General features: G+C 34.6%; 3 protein-coding genes across 3 annotated transcripts; all 3 read right to left on the bottom strand.

Moving 5' to 3' along the window:
• Window positions 1-604: 604 nt before the first annotated feature.
• Window positions 605-1,476, bottom strand: LOC107647780 (uncharacterized). The gene is made up of 2 exons (XM_016351829.1): window positions 864-1,476; window positions 605-783 (listed from the first exon to the last, which is right to left on the bottom strand). The coding sequence occupies exons 1-2, from the start codon at window positions 1,474-1,476 to the stop codon at window positions 605-607; spliced, it is 792 nt and encodes a 263-aa protein (XP_016207315.1).
• Window positions 1,477-3,897: 2,421 nt separating this feature from the next.
• LOC107605701 (putative disease resistance protein At4g33300) lies at window positions 3,898-7,790 on the bottom strand. Its single transcript, XM_016307664.3, has 6 exons — window positions 7,341-7,790; window positions 6,688-7,126; window positions 6,173-6,564; window positions 5,656-6,011; window positions 5,351-5,559; window positions 3,898-5,260 (listed from the first exon to the last, which is right to left on the bottom strand). Exons 1-6 carry the CDS (start codon window positions 7,581-7,583, stop codon window positions 4,422-4,424), a joined length of 2,478 nt encoding a protein of 825 aa, XP_016163150.1. The 5' UTR covers window positions 7,584-7,790; the 3' UTR covers window positions 3,898-4,421.
• A 3,348-nt stretch (window positions 7,791-11,138) lies between these two features.
• LOC107605700 (disease resistance protein ADR1) lies at window positions 11,139-15,540 on the bottom strand. The gene is made up of 6 exons (XM_016307663.3): window positions 15,172-15,540; window positions 14,161-14,608; window positions 13,277-13,674; window positions 12,717-13,072; window positions 12,400-12,611; window positions 11,139-12,164 (listed from the first exon to the last, which is right to left on the bottom strand). Exons 1-6 carry the CDS (start codon window positions 15,412-15,414, stop codon window positions 11,338-11,340), a joined length of 2,484 nt encoding a protein of 827 aa, XP_016163149.1. The 5' UTR covers window positions 15,415-15,540; the 3' UTR covers window positions 11,139-11,337.
• Between the last annotated feature and the right edge of the window lie 3,360 nt (window positions 15,541-18,900).

Raw genomic sequence — 18,900 nt, 5'->3', positions numbered from 1 at the left:
AAAATTTCGAATATAAATGTTATAAATGTTCGTTTATTTTTTAATATAAATATTATTATTATATTGGTTTTTAATGTATTTTCAAAAATAAATATTATTTGTACTAATTATATTTATGTATAATATTTAAATAAGTAAATATTTTTTAAAAGTTTCTCTCTCAGTGTGCTTCATCTTTCTTATTTATTCCGGTGTATTGTTTTAAGTTGTCCAATTTCTATTGGGTAGGCGATAAAAAAATCAAACTGAAATTAATAATTTTAAAAGACACTCACTAATTTTTTAAAAGAGGCACCCAATGCTCTTAATGGATAAATAGAAATAAATAATAATATTTTATATTTATATAAATTATAATTATAAATATTTTTTAATATTTTTTATTTATTTAAACTAATATTTAGTGAATAAATATGTTTTTGTTGAACCAGTCAAATAGGAATGGCCTTATAGCCTCAACCAATAGCCTTATAGTCTCAGCAACTGTGTCCGAGTCTAACTTGGAATGATCCTGTAAAATCATTCCTATGGTGCATGTGTGCTTGCCATTGTATCTCCGTATTTCCCAACAACTTTTTTTCCGTATCAAACTGGTTCGGATAAGTCAGTCGCACCCACGCCCATACGTCTTGCATTTTGCATAGAACGTCAATGATTCGGACTCATAAACATTGTAGTCGACTCCTCTAGAGATAGTGTAACTTTTGATTGCTGCGACGACAGACTTTCTAGAACTATACTCCATTCCTATCTTAAACTCTCCGTCCTCAGGATCAGCAACACCTATAAAAAGCAGAAATCATCATTCATTGATCCATCTGAAATATAAATTTACAAAAACATATTATTCACTCATCACGTACCTATATTTGCATATTCCGAAAATTCCGGTGTATTCATCGCGTCAAGATCCAAATTACGCATAAAATGTGGGACGTTCATCGGTTGACTGACTGCGGGGAGAACCACCACATTCTCCACTTCTGCTTCGACTCCCACATCACCATCCTCGTCTTTATCGCCAGTTTCATAAGTGGCTTCGAAGTCCTCTTTGCTGTCACTGTTCATTCCTTCGTACACTGTAGCTCTATCATCCTCTATATCTAAATCATTTTGAATCTCATCTGCCTCTACGTCTTCAAACTCAACATACAGCTCAATCTGTGGCTGTCGTATTTGAGTTTGCCGGTGAATTTGGAACATATTTTGCATACTCTCCTCGTCAGTGATCGGCATGATATCAAACTGTATTAGACCACCAAAAATTATAACCGGATTCCGGCACAATATACTGCTCACTCTCCTCAATATACTCTTCTCCATGCTTTGACAGAGACCGTTTTGAAGCTCGATAAACGTCATGGTGCATGGAACCACAAACGAAAACGGATTCTCACACACAAACTTCACTCCCTCATGACTATTTCGTATAATCTCACCATTACGATACACTATCACGTTTGCGGTACCCTCCATTACACTAGCAACACACTCAAAGAACACTCTTCCTCGCAATAAAAATGGTACCGGACTTTGCCTTTTATAGATGAAGTACTCAGCACGCCCACCCCTGCGTTGCGATCACCAACCAACCAGCCTTCGACACGTGTAACACGCCCCCCGTGCTGACTCAGTACGCCCCCATATGTTGCAGTCTCGTGCAATTAGACTTCGCCACATGGCATTCACGCCCACCCATGTGCTGACTCAGCACGCCCTCCCATGTGTTACAGTTTCGTGCAACCAAACTTCGCCAAGTGGCATTCACGCCTACCCATGTGCTGACTCAGCACGCCCCCATGTGTTGCAGTCTACATGCAACATGTACTCCCACATGTTGAAAATATCTTTTGACATCACCAATCTGCAAATACACACACTGCACCCATTTTAAACTCAAACACCAATTTTAATCCCATAGCCAAATTATTTTGCCAAAAGTTGGTTCTTTATATATTTTTTTAGAGTAAAGTATCGTTTTTGTCCTAACGTTTGGGGTAAGTCCTATTTGTGTCCCTAACGTTTAAATCGTCCTATTTGTATCCTTAACGTTTATAAAAGTGATTCAATGCATGTTATCCTACTATCAATTATACTAACAAATCAGATTATATTTTTCAATTATTCTCACTTGAATGTATTTATTCTCAATTAGGTCTCACTTGGATGTATTCGATTTTAATATTATACCCACTATTTGTGTTTAGATTCAATTATGTCCCTAGAAAAGTGAATTATGTAAATGTTGTAGGAATTAGTTTCAACTTTTGATGAGCTATTTTTCGGAATGGATCATCGATTCTACCCCAGACATTTGTATTATAACTTCAAGAAGAGATTTTTAAAACTCAAACTAAAGCGTTCATGATGTGTAATTGACGGCAGGATAACATTGAATCACTTTTACAAACGTTAGGGATACAAATAGGATGATTTAAACGTTAGAGACACAAATAGGATTTACCCCAAACGTTGGGACAAAAACGATACTTTACTCTTTTTTTTATTAATAATAATTCTATTAGGTGTATATCATGAAAACTAGGTATTAGTATAAAATACTTATTGAAATATAAAATACACATTGAAAATAAATTAAATAATATATATATTTATACACAAATATATAATGACTAATTTTGGTATACACATAATATTTTTATACACCGGAGCTTAAATCTTTCCAAAATATTTAAAAAGAAAATAATTTTTTGACCAAGATATGTGTCAAAAGTTTTGGATATACTAAAAATTAATTATTAAATTAATTAATTATTATATATTTCTATATATATTACATTTTATTTCACACTTTTCATATTCAAATATGGTATGTTATTCTTTAGTTTATTTAGTGACTTACTTTTAGTGTATATGTATTATAGTTATAAATACATACAATCAAATAAAGATTAACTTATATTTAACCAATATAAAGCCAATTTTTTGTAGTCACAAAAAAAAAAAAAGCCAATTTTTTGTCTTATGCCACTAACTGACAATTACCGTCTAGATATAAGAATATTAATGTGAACTATCTTAAATTCAAACATCCAAATTTTGCAAACATCTACTGCTGTAAGAGCTGGTTGAATTATCACGAAACATGAGCTTTTAATTACTAGTTAGATATCTTAAATTCAAGTTTTAAAATAATAATAAAAATTATGGCTCAAATAGTTCTATTTCTCAAGAGCCTCTCCGACAATCAAACTGAACTAATTAAACCGAGTGGTTTCATTATTCGCAACACGCTGTATACACTTTACAATCACATATAGTTTGGTGATGATCAAATTAAGTTGACTAGGGTAGGCTTGACTTGCTTGCAAGATTTATACATCATCAATAAACAAAGGATAATAATAATAAAAGAAAGAGATATTGACTAAGGTGGCGGATATCATTATAAACCATACAAGATAAAAAGAAAAATAGACCAAGGAAGGTTCTCAGCAAGTAACACATTACACAAGTGACAGTGACCTTTGGAGTTTGGAGAGAATCTTGTCAGCTGAAACCTATATGTGATGCATATTATCAGCTTCTCACGCGTTTTCATTTTATTAAGAAACAAAAAAGTAATATTATATTTTTTAATAATATAAAAGAAAATAAAATTGAGAGAAAATAGTAAAATACCCACATGCCCTTTAGTGGAAGCAGGCTATTGGAAGTTGGAACTAGTCTTTTTGACATGCGTACATTGTATATGTCCATGGTGGTCACAAGATCCCAAATTTTATAGAAGAAAAAGAAGCATTTCATTTTGGAAATCTATCTATCTATGAATTAATATGATTCTTTCATTCTAGCCGCCTTACTCTCTACAATTTTTCCATCATTGCTTGTGCTGCTTTTCTTGACATATCATTAAAACTAAACAGAAAATCAACATTGGGAAACAGATGAAGCCTAATATGATTACATCTGCTTAAAGAAATTGACATAACAATACAAATCATAGAATTGGACATATTTTGAAAAAAAAATCTTATTAAATTGACAATTAAAAATTACAGATTAAGCTAACTCAGAAGACTAGCTAACAGATTATGTCATAACCTGCACTAAGGTTGAATAAAGGTATGATAGAAACTTTCTTGAATGAGTTTGATGTATTTTGGTCTAGCCATGCTGAGCCCCCTTAGATCCTTCCTTGTGGTCTTGAGTTCGATTTCCGGCGAAGGTAATAACCGTTTTGGGAGGACGGCCATGACCCTCGCACGGCCGCACCAGCTTATAACACGGTTCAGACACCAGTAGGAAATCACACCAAACAGAATTTACCCATCAAGCATACCCTAACAAAATTTGCTTCTAGGCAAAAGAAATTTTCTATTTTAAACTAGTTATGAACAGCTACTTACAAGGAGTCAAGGATTAGGAATGTGAACATCAAAACAATCAAAGATTGAGGGTCAATCTTTTAGCCAATCCAGATCATATTGCTGTTCAGATACTTGAATATGAAATTCTTTTGGTTTGGCCTTTTGAACATCTATCCACATATCTTGTACCTCCTCATCACAAATCACAAGCCTTAGATTCTTCAATGACAATGCAGACTTTGGTATGCTCCTAATCATGGAGCATTCCCTCATGTCAATCTTCTCCAAATTGACCAACTTACCAATCTCATTAGGGAAGCATGCCAGGTTAACACATTGAGAAATGTCTATGTACTTCAACCTAATCATATTACATATGCTCAGAGGAAGGGACTTCAAATCCGGACATGCGTATAGCCGGAGGATCTCAAGCGATCGCAGTTGCCCCAATTCGGCAGGTAGTTTTGTCAGATTGTGACAATTTGTTAGACTCAAGTTCTGCAGGGAATGTATTTCACAGATGCTTGAGGGAAGATCAGTTACATCATCACAGTGATCAAGAGTGAGTTCGGTGAGGTTTGGGAAGATTCTAGATAGGTCTGCTTCTTTGAGTTCTTTCCCCTCCAAACTGTTATTGATCTTGCAAAGGACTAGACATAATTTGCTTAGGTTTTTCATCACAATGCCTGATAACTCTGGAGTGGAAACCTTTTCAAGCCAGAGACTCTTCAAGTTTGTCAAATTCTCAAAAACTGACATATTGTGAAGGCATGCATAAGAAGCACTGTAGTTTATTATAATCAATGTCTTCAGATTTGGCATTGATTGAATGAAGGGAGGTAGGAAGTATTCACTGGATGAAAAATTAATAATCAGAACTTCAGCCTTGGGAAACTCAAGGTTGCACCAATCCTTTTCTTTCATTTCACCTGAAACATGAATAAATTCATCAAATTATACAAAGATGAAGCAAAGTTAATAAAAAGAAAAATAAATTTTGGGAGAGATTGGCTACATACCCGTGTGAATTGAGACAATCTGAGCCTCAAATGGTTTATCCTTGTATCTCAACCACTCTTTAGGGAGACCACTTGCTTCTCGCTTTGGCATAACCAATCGCCGGCGTTCACAAATGCTGTCGCAGTTGCTCATATTGAGCGCAAGGTCTCTGAGTATATCATGTTGAGTAACAGATATCTCAAAGCAACTGCTATACATGTCCCCAGCACTGATATTAAAACATCAAAAGGGGTTTTAGAATGGTGCCATTACTATAAAAAACAATCAAATCTGAGTTAAAATGCAATTTTTAAAAGGTGCATACCGCGCCTCTTTCACCAAGGTGAGAAGATTCTTGTTTGAAAGCTCAACGACTATGGTAAAGGCTTCGGTTTGGCAGATATCATGCATTTCGGCCCACATATTGATGAGGATGTCCAGAGGGATTTTCTTGTCCTCAGGAAATGAACAAAGGTCCAAGAAGCATTTCTTGATCTTCTCTGGCAGGAAGTTTACACTGATTGCCATTCTCTCAATCAGATTGTTTTGGTAAGATTCCCCAATGCTTTGGCCTTGAGATAGCCTTGTTTTGACGCCTTCCCAAAACATTTCATTCTGATCTCTCAAAGAAGCTCCAATCACTTTAAGAGCCAGTGGAAGCCTTCCACACTCTGTCACAACCTGTTTGCATTTGGATTCAAGAAACCACCAAAAACAAAGTTAAGTAAACTCCACAAAGTAAAATTATTAGGTGCTTAGTAAGGACTATGCTCCATACACTAGTATGATAGTACTCTCTCTATTTTCTTGTATAACATTTTACTTGAGCAAATTCTCATTACCTGCATTACTAGATTCTCATTAGCAGCTACAGGGATTGATTTCTGTCCAAAAGCATGATGACAGAACAAAGATAGTGCATCCTCTTCACTCAACAGTTCCACCTCATAAGTGGCATTACAAATTTGGAATTTCTCTCTGGAAACAACAAGGAATTTGCAGCCAGGTATTCTGCACACAAGCTGTTGCAGCACAGAGAGTGACCAGACATCATCAAGAACAATAAGGTTTCGAGTTTCGGTTTTGCAATCGAATTGCGGCATCCATTGGGGAATCACATAATTTGGATTCAAGTTTTGATTCCCCATAATGAACCCCCAGATCCTTGCTCTTAGCTGCTCCACATTTGGGGACTGTGACACAGTCAAAAACAAGATTCTCTCCTTGAAAGAAACTGCCAAAAAAAAGTAACCATTAAAACCTTTTGAAATTGAACCCAAACGATGATAACTGTTTCTTCCAAATGCTTAAGTAATTCAATTAGAAACATATGAATGGTTTTACATCTAATACTTACATTGAACTTGTTCATCTCTGCAAACATCTCTAGCAAGAGTGGTCTTCCCTGAGCCACCAATACCAGAAATCCCAACCACCCAAAGATCATTCCTCCCAACAAGCATCTCCTTGACTTTCTTCTTCCCAAGCTCCAAACCCACACGTGAATTCCCTAAACTACCCTCAGCAATCTCCATGCTCCTCACAGCCTCCTCGACCCACCCTCCACCTCCCATCCCCCCCATCTTCATGGTCACAAAGTACTGCTCCAGCCTCCGGTTCGATGCCTCGATCCGGTCGAACCGCTCCGCCATCTCGAACCGCGTGTGGTGCACATCAGCAAGTATGTGAGTCTGCATCGGACCCTCTATGAACTTTGATACCGTGTTCTCAAGCTTCTCCATCTTTTTAGCTAGCTGAAAGTTCTTGTACACATTCCAACGGCTCGAATTCAGAACCTTCAACAAAATTAAAAAACAGAATCAATACATAGATCATACAAACAAACTCTTCAATATTTTAGTAGCACATATTTTGAGTTAACATAAAATTTAATTACATAATAAGAACAAGAACCATAGATGAAATAAAATTGCAGCATAAACATGATTTAGCCACCGTTGGTGGAGTTAGTTATGGAATTAGTTAGTTAGTTACTTAGAGATGAATTACCTTGTGAGCGAGTTCGACACCGGAGTGGAGGATCTCGGAGAGGCGGTGAAGCTGTTGCTGACGTGGCTGAGGGAGTTCAACGCCGGAGTATTTGATCTCTTGTATGGTTGGAAGGAGTTCAGTTATGTAAGTTATGAGCTGATCTGCACTTCCACGGCAGAGAATGGATTTGCGAGAGATGGTTACGAGATTCCGGAGGAGCTCGCCGGTGAGCTCGTTGCTAATTAACTCCGTCAGGGCCATTACTTTCTCAAGCCACTTTTGCTCTTCTCCGGCGAACACTGGTGGTGGTGGTGGTGGTGGTTGGTTTTTCTTTGCCTCTTGTTTGGTTGGTTGGTTGGTTGCGTCACTTTGTTTTTTGTTATGTATCTATGATTGTTAGTCTTATAGTTTGGTCAGCACTCTAACTCTAATGGTGGGTTGTTGAATTCACTGTTTTGCCCCTCAAGTGTCACCTTTTCCCCCCTTTTAGTTACTATTATAGATTATAGATAGATATAGGTAGTTTTTTCTTTTCCCTTTTTTTTAGTAATATCACTGGCTCTTTTGCTTAAAATTATTTTCTTATTTTTAGATATTAATATAATTTATTACAAATTATCTAATCTAATACTAAACTATTAAGAGAGGGTTGTCAGATAATAGAAATCTAACATGTCTTAAAGGAGAGAGCTTAAGAGTGGGTTGACTGTGGTACTTTCTATAAGAGTTGTATCATCTGTGGTCTCTCTTCCTTCATTTCTTCTGCATCATTATTAAGTAATATAAAAGGTAAGGGTAAATACCCTTTTCGGCCCCTGACTTTTTACCCGTGGGACATAGCGCACCTGATCATCCTTAAACCTCATCCAGGCCATCATCCACTAACAAAAATAGATGAGACGACCCTGCAACCGGATGACAATCGGTTGCCAGTCTAACGTGTCAGATTGAGGCTAAGGTGTCAAAATATCAGTGCCAGCCTGCCAGGTGTCAGTTCCTTTGGTTGAAGAGACTAAAAACCCCTTCTTTAACATCTTCCTCTTCTTCTTCATCCTCCTTTTCTTCCTCTTTTTTCGCTTCTTCAAAACCATTATCAATGGCTTTTTTCTCTTCAGAGCCATCATCAATGGCTACCCACAAACCAGAAAAGAACCCCCTGAAACCCACACAAAACCACAAAACCGAAGTTCGTGCCTGCATCGAAAACGAATTCAAATTCATGACTTTTCTTTCCCCACATCCTAACATTGTTTAGATTTTAGAGCCTATGAGGATTCTTATTCTCTCTCCATCGTCGTTGAACTTTGCGAACAAAAAACCCTATTCGACCGAATTCCTGATCGACCTTTGTTGGAGATAGAAGCTGCTACAAGCTTTGCGAACAAGAAACCTAGCACACAAGGATGATTTGCAAGGATCCTTGAAGGAGAATTTCAGCAGAGCAATCTTTGAGTAAGTTTTTAACTTCTCTTTTTTTTTTATTCATGATTAGTAAGTTTTTGTAAACTTATATTTTTGTTCCTGGAGATTTACCTAATGGCGGTATTGAGTCTGGTGGTGTCCATGGCGGAGGAGAGATTTGGATGGGAGGCGACTCGGATTGGGCACGACATCATGGCAGGGAGGAGGATGTGCATGTGGTTGCTGTCGGGGATGTTCGTGGCAGTTTCGTCGCTGATCCGATGGAAGGTGGTTTAGGGGGGTGGTGGTTTAGGGCGAGAAGGAGAAGAGGAGGAGGAAGAGAGAACTACAATATTAGTGGTGAAGGTGAAGCACGACGATGATGGTGATGGTGATGGTAATGGAGATGTGAAGAGAATGGAGAAGAAGAAGAAGAAGAAGAAGATGATGATGTTAAAGATGAAGTTTTTAGTCCCTTTAGCATTGATATTTTGATATTAAGTACATTATTGACATATTAAGTAATTATTAACACGAGTATTGATGGTTTATTTTGAATTTAATTACTAATAAAATGTAATACAATGCCTTTGTGTTTATTTTTAGTATGATCAGTGACATTTTGCAGTTTTTCTTGTGAGATTGAAATAAATGGAATAAGTTGAATACATATTTTAATACTTATGGTTGCAATCTTTAACAAATTATCTAAAACTATTATAAGTAATCTTTAAAATTTTTACAGCACCCTTAATAATTTTTAAGTCATTTTTTAAATTTCACTTAAATTTCACAGACGCTTGCTATGATCTTATTTTTTAAGCGTGTGTGAAATTGTCTAATTATGATATGATTTTTAATATTTTATAATTTATCTTTTTAGTATATAAAAAAATAATACATGTTTAACATTTAATTCTTTTAACTATTATAAAGATAATTAAATTTATAATTCAATATGCATTATGTTGTATTGTCTATCCATATTATCAATATTACATCGAAGTAATATTTTTTTTAGTAGAGGCTAATATTAGAGTATAATTAATAAATTATGGTTTTAATAAAATCCTAAATATTTTTATATAATTATTAGAGTACTAACGTTCTTCTATGTTTTTTTTATTATGTACTTCTAAATAAAATAACCCTTCATTCATTTCATGTTTAATTTCATTTGTTTTCTTATCAACTTTTGTTTATCTTTTTTTTATATGCTTTTTAGATTCTTTTATTCCCTAATACATTTATGACTTTTGTGTATTTATTATTTACCATATATTTTGTAATCATTTCTACCTGTATCTTTAATATGTACCCTTTTAGTTTTCTTTGATAATCGTAATTGAATCATGTCGCGTGCCTCCAGAATATCGGCTTATTGGGTGGAATGTTGCTTTAATATAATAGCTCTTCAGTTTTCAATTTAATGAAAAGAGATGAACATGATTTGATTATCCTTACTTTTAAATAAATATTCAATGCTCTCCCTAAAGTTATTACTTTCTCTTCCCATCCGTCCATTTCCTTTTTTCCATAGCTAGCAAGGATGTATGACAACTATTTTTAAACTCCTTCTTTCTTATAATTTAAGTGATTGTGCTTTAGTTTAGTGTTGAATTTTTTTTAAATAAAACATTATTTTTTTATTTGGATAATAGAAAAGGTTGTAATATAAAAATATGAAAGCCACTCAGATAAAGACGTCTAAAACGTCTTTTTTTAAAGATATTTTTTAATAATTAAAATTTAACATATATAATTGATTGAATCATGTTATTTTTTTTAAAATTAGACTAAACAAATTGATTTAATAATATTATGGATCCCGCTAGAGAGACAATGAATTATTTGTACATACTATCTAGAATAACCATCTGAGTACTAAGGATAAACCAAGGATCGAACTCTTGACCTTTTGGATCTAATGCTCTAATACCATGTCATGATACCACTCATCCCAAAAGTTTCAGCTGATGAAAAAAAATAACACTAATGATTATATCTCTAATACTCTATAAACATTCATTTTTTATTGGCTCCTCTAGTACAAATATTATATTGGCTCCTCATATTTTTTCTAATATTATTTTTTTTATAAAAAATGATTAATAATTAAAATATGAAGCAGAGCGAAGATGAGCTTGGCATATCACAACAAGCAGCAGAGGGAAGATGAGCTTCGGATATATCTATGACTGAACAATGGCAACAAGAACAGGAACGAGGAGCTAAAAGCTACTGCGGAAGAAATATAGAGGCGCCAACGCCGCATCGGCCAACGAAGGCGCTGCCGCCAAGAGAAAGGAGCGAATGGAGGAAGGTGAATATTGCTAATCTGAAATCGTGTTAGGCATTGGAGATAAAAATATTGAAGATTTCGTAAATTGAATACTAGATTTTGATGGTCGCAAATTGGGGAGAATCTTGTGTTGGATTAAGTGTAGTTATACTTTGGAATTTTAATCACTAATTCCAATGATATACACAGTATTTTTAGTCAGTATATAAACATAATTTCTTACATAAAATATGTAGAGAGAGAAAACTAAAAATACATAGTTGATAGTTACACAAAATTAGGGACAAGAAAATTGACACCAAGGTCAATGAATCACTCTTTAAGCCAATCCAAATCATAGTATTGCTCTGAGACTTTAATGTGGAGATTTGGTTTTGCCTTCTCAACCTCATTCCAAACCTCTTGTACCTCCTCATCACATATCACAAGCCTCAGATTCTTCAATGACACTGTTGACTTTGGTAAACTCTTAATCATAGGGCATTCCCTCATGTCAATCTTCTCTAAATTCACCAATTTTCCAATCTCATTAGGGAACATTGCAAGGTTAACACATTGAGATATGTCTATATACTTCAACTTAATCATGTCACATATGCTACTAGGAAGTGATTTCAGTTCTGGACAAGCATATAGTCTTAGTATCCCAAGTGATCTTAGCTTGCCTAGTTCTGAGGGCAATTTGGTCAAATTGTGACAGTTTGTGAGACTCAAGTTTTGAAGTGAATGTATCTCACAAATGCTTGAGGGTAATTCAGTAACATCATCACAATGATCAAGAGTGAGTTCACTTAGGTTGGGAAATGCTTGTGCTAGGTTTGCTTCTTTACCCTCTAAACTATTATTTAATTTGCATAGGACTATGAATAATTTCCCTAAGCTTTTCATTATAGTGCCTGATAATTGAGGGGTTGAAACTTTTTCAAGCCAAAGGCTTCTAAGATTGGTCAAATTCTGAAAAACTGATACATTGTGAAGGGAAGCATATGATGCACTATAGTTTATGATAATTAATGACCTCAAATTTGGCATTTTTGCAATGAAGGGAGGTAAGTAGTATTCATTGGATGTGAAATTGATGATCAAAACTTCGGCATTAGGAAACTCAAGGTGACACCAATCTTCTTCTTTCATTTCACCTGCAATGTTTAACATTCCTACTAATATGAATGGCAGAACAAAGAAAAAGAACAAATTGTCACAAAGATAAATTTCAAAGACTTGTTTAGATTTCAAAAGATTAAATTAGTAACAATCTCATCTTTGGAAAAACTAAACAAGTCTATAGTACCTAAAAAATGTATTTTAGGTGTTGAATTATCATTGTTCCAATATTTCTGACTAATTTACCATTGAAATCGAAATATAATATACCTGTGTGAACTGAAACGATCTGAGCCTCAAATGGCCTGTCCTTATATCTCAACCATTGTTTAGGCAGTCGGCCGTCATCTTCCCGTTTAGGCATAACTAATCGGCGGCGTTCACGGATGCTGCTGCGATTGCTCAAATTAAGAGCAAGGTCTCTCAGTATATCATGCTGGGTAATGGAGATCTCAAAGCAGCTGCTATACATGCCACCAGCACTGACATTGAAATATCATATCAATATGGTTTAGAAATTATACTATCATTGTGAAGTAATCAAACAAAACAAAACAAATATAAATATCACATTTTAGCTTGCATACCGAGCCTCTTTCACTAATGTGAGAAGATTCTTGTTTGAGAGCTCCACAACAATTGCAAAAGCTTCTTTCTGATCAATATCATGGATTTCAACCCACATATTAGTGAGAACATCTAGTGGAATCTTCTTATCCTCAGGGAATGAACAAAGATCTAAGAAGCATTCTTTGATCATTTCTGGTAAGTGATTTGTGCTGATTGCCATTCTATCAATGAGGTTGATTTCATAGGATTCACCAATGCTTTGTCCTTGAGATAGCCTGTTCTTGACACTAGCCCAGAACATCTCGGTCTGATCGCGCAACGAAGCTCCGATCACTTTAAGAGCTAACGGAAGCCTTCCACATTCAGTCACAACCTGTTTTTTTACATTGGATTCAAGAATCAGCAAAGAAATTATCTTTGGTATCATATATATATTCACTCACGTGCTTCAAACTAATCAGCTTAAACTTTTTGAATAAGTAATTTCATAACGGTACATATAATATTGAAAATAATCCAAAAACATGGTATTATTGAGCATTACATGCTTGATCAAAGTTAAGAACTAAAATTTTACCTGGTTGACCAAATTCCTATCAGCATCTAAAGGAATTGATTTTTGACCAAAAGCATGGTGACAGAACAAAGCTAATGCTTCCTCTTTACTCAGCAATTCCACTTCATAAGTAGCATTGAAAATTGTTGGAAATCTCTCTCTCGAAACCACAATGAACTTGCAACCATGTACTCTGCACACAAGATGTTCTAACACAGAGAGGGACCAAACATCATCAAGAACAATCAATCTTTGAACTTCACTCCTGCATTCAGTTTGTGGCATTCTTTGAGGAACAACATAATTTGAACTTATGAAGCCTTGATTTCCCATAATGAAACCCCATATCTTTGCTCTTAGTTGCTCCACATTTGGAGATTGTGACACTGTTAGGAACAAGATTCTTTCCTTGAAATGACCTGCAAAACTTAATCATCAAAAACCAGTACTAGAAAATTAAGAATTTCTCTTTATCCCAACATCTCTATCGTAGTCATATGCATTGGATTCAAAATGGTTCTAAAAGGTTACACAAGTCAATCTGGTCTCTTAAGGATTCAATAACTCAATTTAGTCCCTAAAAAAGACCAATGTGAGTTTAGTTGATCATTTCATTAACATTTCACACTCATAACTCTAATGTGTGAGGTAAATTGTGTCATTTTCATGTTTTTAATGTGTCATATAATACTTAATGGTGACACGTCAATTGAAAATTATCAGAAGAACAGATTTGATTTATATTGGTATTTCTTAGATAACTAAATTGAAGTATCAAATCTTTCAGGAACTAAATTGAATCATATATGATTTTCTAGGAATCAATCTCATCAATAACCCTATTCTTTTATAAAAGGAAAAGGCAATTGAAGTTGAAGATCTTCAAAAAAGAATTGAAGGCTTACTTCTGACTTGTTCATCTTTGCATACTTCTCTAGCAAGTGTAGTCTTCCCTGAGCCACCAATCCCACAAATCCCAACAACCCAAATATCATTCCTTCCAATTACCATTTCCTTAACCTTCTTCTTTCCAAGTTCCAAACCTACACCTAAATTCCCCAAATTACCCTCCACCCCACTCTCATCCACCTCCATGCTGCTCACAGCCTCCTCTATCCACCCTCCTCCTCCCACTCCTATCTTCATGGCACTAAAGTACTGCTCTAGCCTCTGGTGTGACGCATCGACCCGGTCGAGCCTCTCGGCCATCTCAACACGGGAGTGGTGCACATCAGCCAATATGTGAGCCTGCATTGGACCTTGCACAAACCGTGACACGGTCTTCTCAAGCTTCTCCATCTTCTTCGCTAGCTGCAAGTTCTTGTACACGTTCCACCGGTTCGAATTAAGAACCTTCAACACATTTTGCACAGATCAATTTTAATACACTACCAATGTAAATTACATGTATATGAAATCACAAGAATTATTGTAATGACAACTTAATTTATTTCTTTTCCATGCTGATACTAAATTAAACATCTATATAGAAAAAGCTTTTACACTAAATCACTACAATCAAGTTTACTCTATTCACAATAATTGAAACCGCTTTAATAATAAACAATATCCAAAACTATATCAGCAACTCTGTAGAATTTACTTCCATTCCAGCTTCACTGAAATTCAACTAGCCTAGTATAACTCATCTTAGAATATTGGAACCTTCCATTCAAATAAACTCAAAAATCTTGTTATACTAAACGGCTTAAATCAACTAAGTGTTTTTTCCATCAAATTTTCAGTTACGAACAGTTTTGTTTTGTTTTTCTGCACATCTTTCGAGACACTTTCTGTTAGAAGTAACTGTTTGTGCGTCTCGATCTGCGTGCAAACTAGAAATAACCGTTACAGCACCGAATAACATTTGGCAAAATATCATTGCATATATAAAAATAAGTTAATCGAAATTAAACCTTATGTGAGAGCTCGACGCCGGAGCGAAGAATCTCGGAAAAGCGGTCGAGCTGACGCTGCCTATCGGCGGGAAGCTCGACGCCGGAGTACTTGATCTCTTGAATGGTAGGGAGTAATTCGTTGATGTAAGTTCTGAGCTGATCAGCGCTTGTTCTGCAGAGGAGTGACTTGCGTGATATGCTTATCAGCATCTTCATGAGCTCCGTCGCGATCTCGCCGGCGAAGAAGTCGTTCAGAGCCATCTATCTATGTTTCTTGTTCTTCTCCGGCCTCTCTTTTGCTGCTACCATTCAGTGGTGGTAGCTGGTGGATGGTTTTTCTTTCTTGGTTGGTTTATTTATTTTGGAATATTAGAATCTCCACTGGGATACTTGAATTCACTATAATGCCCTTCATGCAATTATATGTTTTCTATTTTTGCATTTTATTACTGTGTAATTGTGCATAAATTTGAGCAATAAATACTCTTAACTTCGTTATTGTTCCGGCCCGGCCCGGCCAGCGCATTGTCCGACCCGATCCGAACGGCCGATCCAGCGAGTCTCGTATGTCTGGATTGCGATCTGGACACCTATTTTTTGGCAGCGAGCTACGCGATAGCTAGGAGAGGAAGCTTTTAGGAAAGAAACCTTTTTTGTGGGACTCACCTTACTGATAGAGTATATATGGGAAGGGTCTTATCCTTCTCCCACGGTACATCACTATTCCATACTCTCACTGTCATCTGTAACTCTAACTTGGGCGTTGAGGTGTCATTGCAGGTGGCTCCCTCCTCACATCACGACAGTTCGGGAGGTCGTCTACCCTCAGGTCTCGCTCACCAGACCCAGATCAAGGCCGATTCCCACCATTACATCCTGAAAACATCTCCGACCCGTCCAACACACGAAGTACTGAACAGTTATACCATTTTGTTATTAATTAATTATAATATATTGCTTAGTATTTATATGTTTTATTATATTATATGATGTATCGGCATATTCGTGTCTTACTTGTCTTATTGTGTATTAGTGTATATGGATGTTAATTCATCCCTAGACATTGCAACAGAACAATCTGTTGTGTTAAAAGTTAAAACCTAGCATGGATAATATTTTGAGAACGAATCTTTCCATTTTTTCCTATTGATTTTTGTGATTTTACACTATTTAAGACTTAACTGCGAGTTAAAAAAGAAATATATGTAAGAAAAAGTCTTGTTATAAAATTTAATGATGCTCATTAATTTATATATATATATATATGAGAAGAGATCCGATATAATAAGAATAAATCTTGCTGACTTACACTATCGAGTAATTTGTTAGTACCAATTTCATCAATCCGATCATTAATCGATTAAATTAAATACAAAACTTCAACAAATTTTTAATAGTATAATTTAGATTCATTTAACTATTTAATTAACCACTCATCTTTGTGTGGTTTTAAACACTGCTTGTATCAGTCTCTGCCTTTTGTCAGTTTCTATATGTGTTCATTATTTGGGTTCTTCTTAATTTTTTAGTTATTTTTGTACCTCCTTAATCACTCACTACCTATAGTATTACTAGTAACCTTAGTGCTTATAGAAATTAAATATTACCTTTCGAAAAGAAAAAAACACACACACGTGTCTTTAAATTTTAAAAATCTTCCTGTGACGTAGAGTAACATTCATCTATAAATATATTGTGTATAGTTTTATTGTCATTAAGATTAAAGTTTATTAGCTTAATCAAACTTTACTTCCGGTTAATAGATACATAAATAAATTTTAAAATTTACACTTACAGATTCAACTAACTATGGAAAATGCATGTATGCCTTTTTTTAATACTCGTTATGAAAGTAACTAAAATTGGGAATCCAAAAGGGAGTAGATAATCAATTTTTATTGTACGATGATATTGATGCATGTCTCATTCACTAAATTGGCCAAATTGATAGCTGTCTACACTAAATATTGACGGTAGAAAAGTAACCTTGGCAACATTATAAAACTTAAAGTACGAAATTAGAACGAAAGAAAGGAAAAAAAAAAAAAAAAAAAACTACCATGCACATAATAGGAATCGAAGAGAATTTGGTGTACAAATTTTAGTTTTTAAAATATTTTCACTATCTACATATATATATAAAAAAAATTTGTAATTATTATTAAAATTTACCATAAATTCTACCATGTCCTCTCTAAAATAAAGGGTAAATTATCCCTTATGGCATATACAATGATTATTGATAAATTATCTTTCAATTAGAGTTCCAAAATTCGAATGAAATCGTCAAATTTAATTGCTATCTCTAATAGAAAATCCTAAAAATGAAAGAGCTAAAAAACTAATAGAAATTTCTGATATATTAGTTAAAAATGATGGTAATTGGTGCGTGAAAGGAGACACCAAGGTATTAATTGCTCTTAAATTATTTTTCAATTACTATTCAGATAATAAAAATCCTAAGATGGTAATTATTGACTCATTATTTTTATGACTAACTAATATTTTAGTTTGTTTTTGTTATATAGTTATACAAGGCTATGAGGGTTGGTTATATGAAGAGGAGTATCATTGTTGATCCGACTGAATTTTAAGAAAAATACTAGGAAGAAAATCTTAAGAAGGAGAGAGCTGAAAAATTAATAGATATACTCGTTGAAATGAGAGATTGAAAGCATATGAACAAGTTTAAAATCCTAACCTAATTAATTGGAAATGGTGATTGGATTTGAGAGGAATTATGGTTTTAAAATTGGAGAAGAAGAGGTGTATTTAGTGCGGATTATAAAAATGACACTACTATCAAGTTTCAAGACAAACATCGTGTCAATTGAAAAGAAAAGAGAAGATAACGTGAATCTTGGAACTCTGGTAAAAGAATAATTTATGAATAATCACTGTATATGTTACAAGGGGTAATTTACCCTTTATCTTAGAAAGGGTAGAATAGAATTATATTTATCATTTTCAAGTTTGTTAATGTTATATATATTTAATAAATAAAAATTGAATTAACAAACACGTTATATAATAATAATAATAATAATAATAATAATAGTAGTAGTAGTAGTAGTAGTAGTAGTAGTAGTAGTAGTAGTTAGGTATAAAATTTTTGTTTTACTAAAGAAAAATGTATAATAATATTTGTTTAAGATAATTTCTAGGAAACACTAGGCATACACCCACTGATACCAAGTATTGGTGAGTGACAGCAGCACGTGTTATCAAAGTTATTTGATTGTGCGAATAAATCAATAAATATTGTTGTTCTCCATGAGTCCATGACATTATTGGATGGTCATTACCAATTTCTCAATTAGGGATAACGTCAATGGAAGAAAAGCCACGTTGACGTGTGCAATGACCACTATATCCCTAATCAAGTAATCATCCCTCCTTAAAATTGAGCAAACAGAAAAAATAGATTTTCAAAAAATATCCGATTGATTTCTAGAAAAAAAAAAAAAAAAAAGATTACGGCTGATTTATGCTTATGGAATATGCCCAAGACCTAAAGTCCTTAAAATTTTGGCACAGATGTCGGGTCAAAAAGCAAATCATGTGGTGGCAGTGGTGCACAATTGCACATAAACCATGACTTTATCATATATTGGTCTTCGTCTTCACTTGAAGCAAGCAACTCAGTATTGAGTGCTTTGCATTTTTACAGTTTCTTCTTCTTCCTTTTTTTTTTCTTTTTCTTTTCAACTTCTTCCTTTTTTATTATTTTTCCTTTATTAGTATGAC

Source organism: Arachis ipaensis, chromosome B6, assembly GCF_059453495.1.
Source record: "Arachis ipaensis isolate K30076 ecotype BB chromosome B6, ASM5945349v1, whole genome shotgun sequence".
Taxonomy (NCBI): Eukaryota; Viridiplantae; Streptophyta; class Magnoliopsida; order Fabales; family Fabaceae; genus Arachis; species Arachis ipaensis.
Note: the sequence above shows the minus strand (reverse complement) of the source record. Positions and strands in the feature narration are given on the sequence as shown.

Coding starts and splice junctions, on each gene's coding strand:
- LOC107647780 (XM_016351829.1), bottom strand. CDS start 1,476: ATGGAGGGTACCGCAAACGTGATAGTGTATCGTAATGGTGAGATTATA. Junction 784..863: donor TTCGGAATATGCAAATATAG/GTACGTGATGAG, acceptor TGCTTTTTATAG/GTGTTGCTGATCCTGAGGAC.
- LOC107605700 (XM_016307663.3), bottom strand. CDS start 15,414: ATGGCTCTGAACGACTTCTTCGCCGGCGAGATCGCGACGGAGCTCATG. Junction 13,073..13,276: donor ATAGGAATTTGGTCAACCAG/GTAAAATTTTAG, acceptor GTAAAAAAACAG/GTTGTGACTGAATGTGGAAG. Junction 12,612..12,716: donor ACATTAGTGAAAGAGGCTCG/GTATGCAAGCTA, acceptor TTTCAATGTCAG/TGCTGGTGGCATGTATAGCA.
- LOC107605701 (XM_016307664.3), bottom strand. CDS start 7,583: ATGGCCCTGACGGAGTTAATTAGCAACGAGCTCACCGGCGAGCTCCTC. Junction 7,127..7,340: donor GTGTCGAACTCGCTCACAAG/GTAATTCATCTC, acceptor ATTTTGTTGAAG/GTTCTGAATTCGAGCCGTTG. Junction 6,565..6,687: donor CAGAGATGAACAAGTTCAAT/GTAAGTATTAGA, acceptor TTTTTTTGGCAG/TTTCTTTCAAGGAGAGAATC.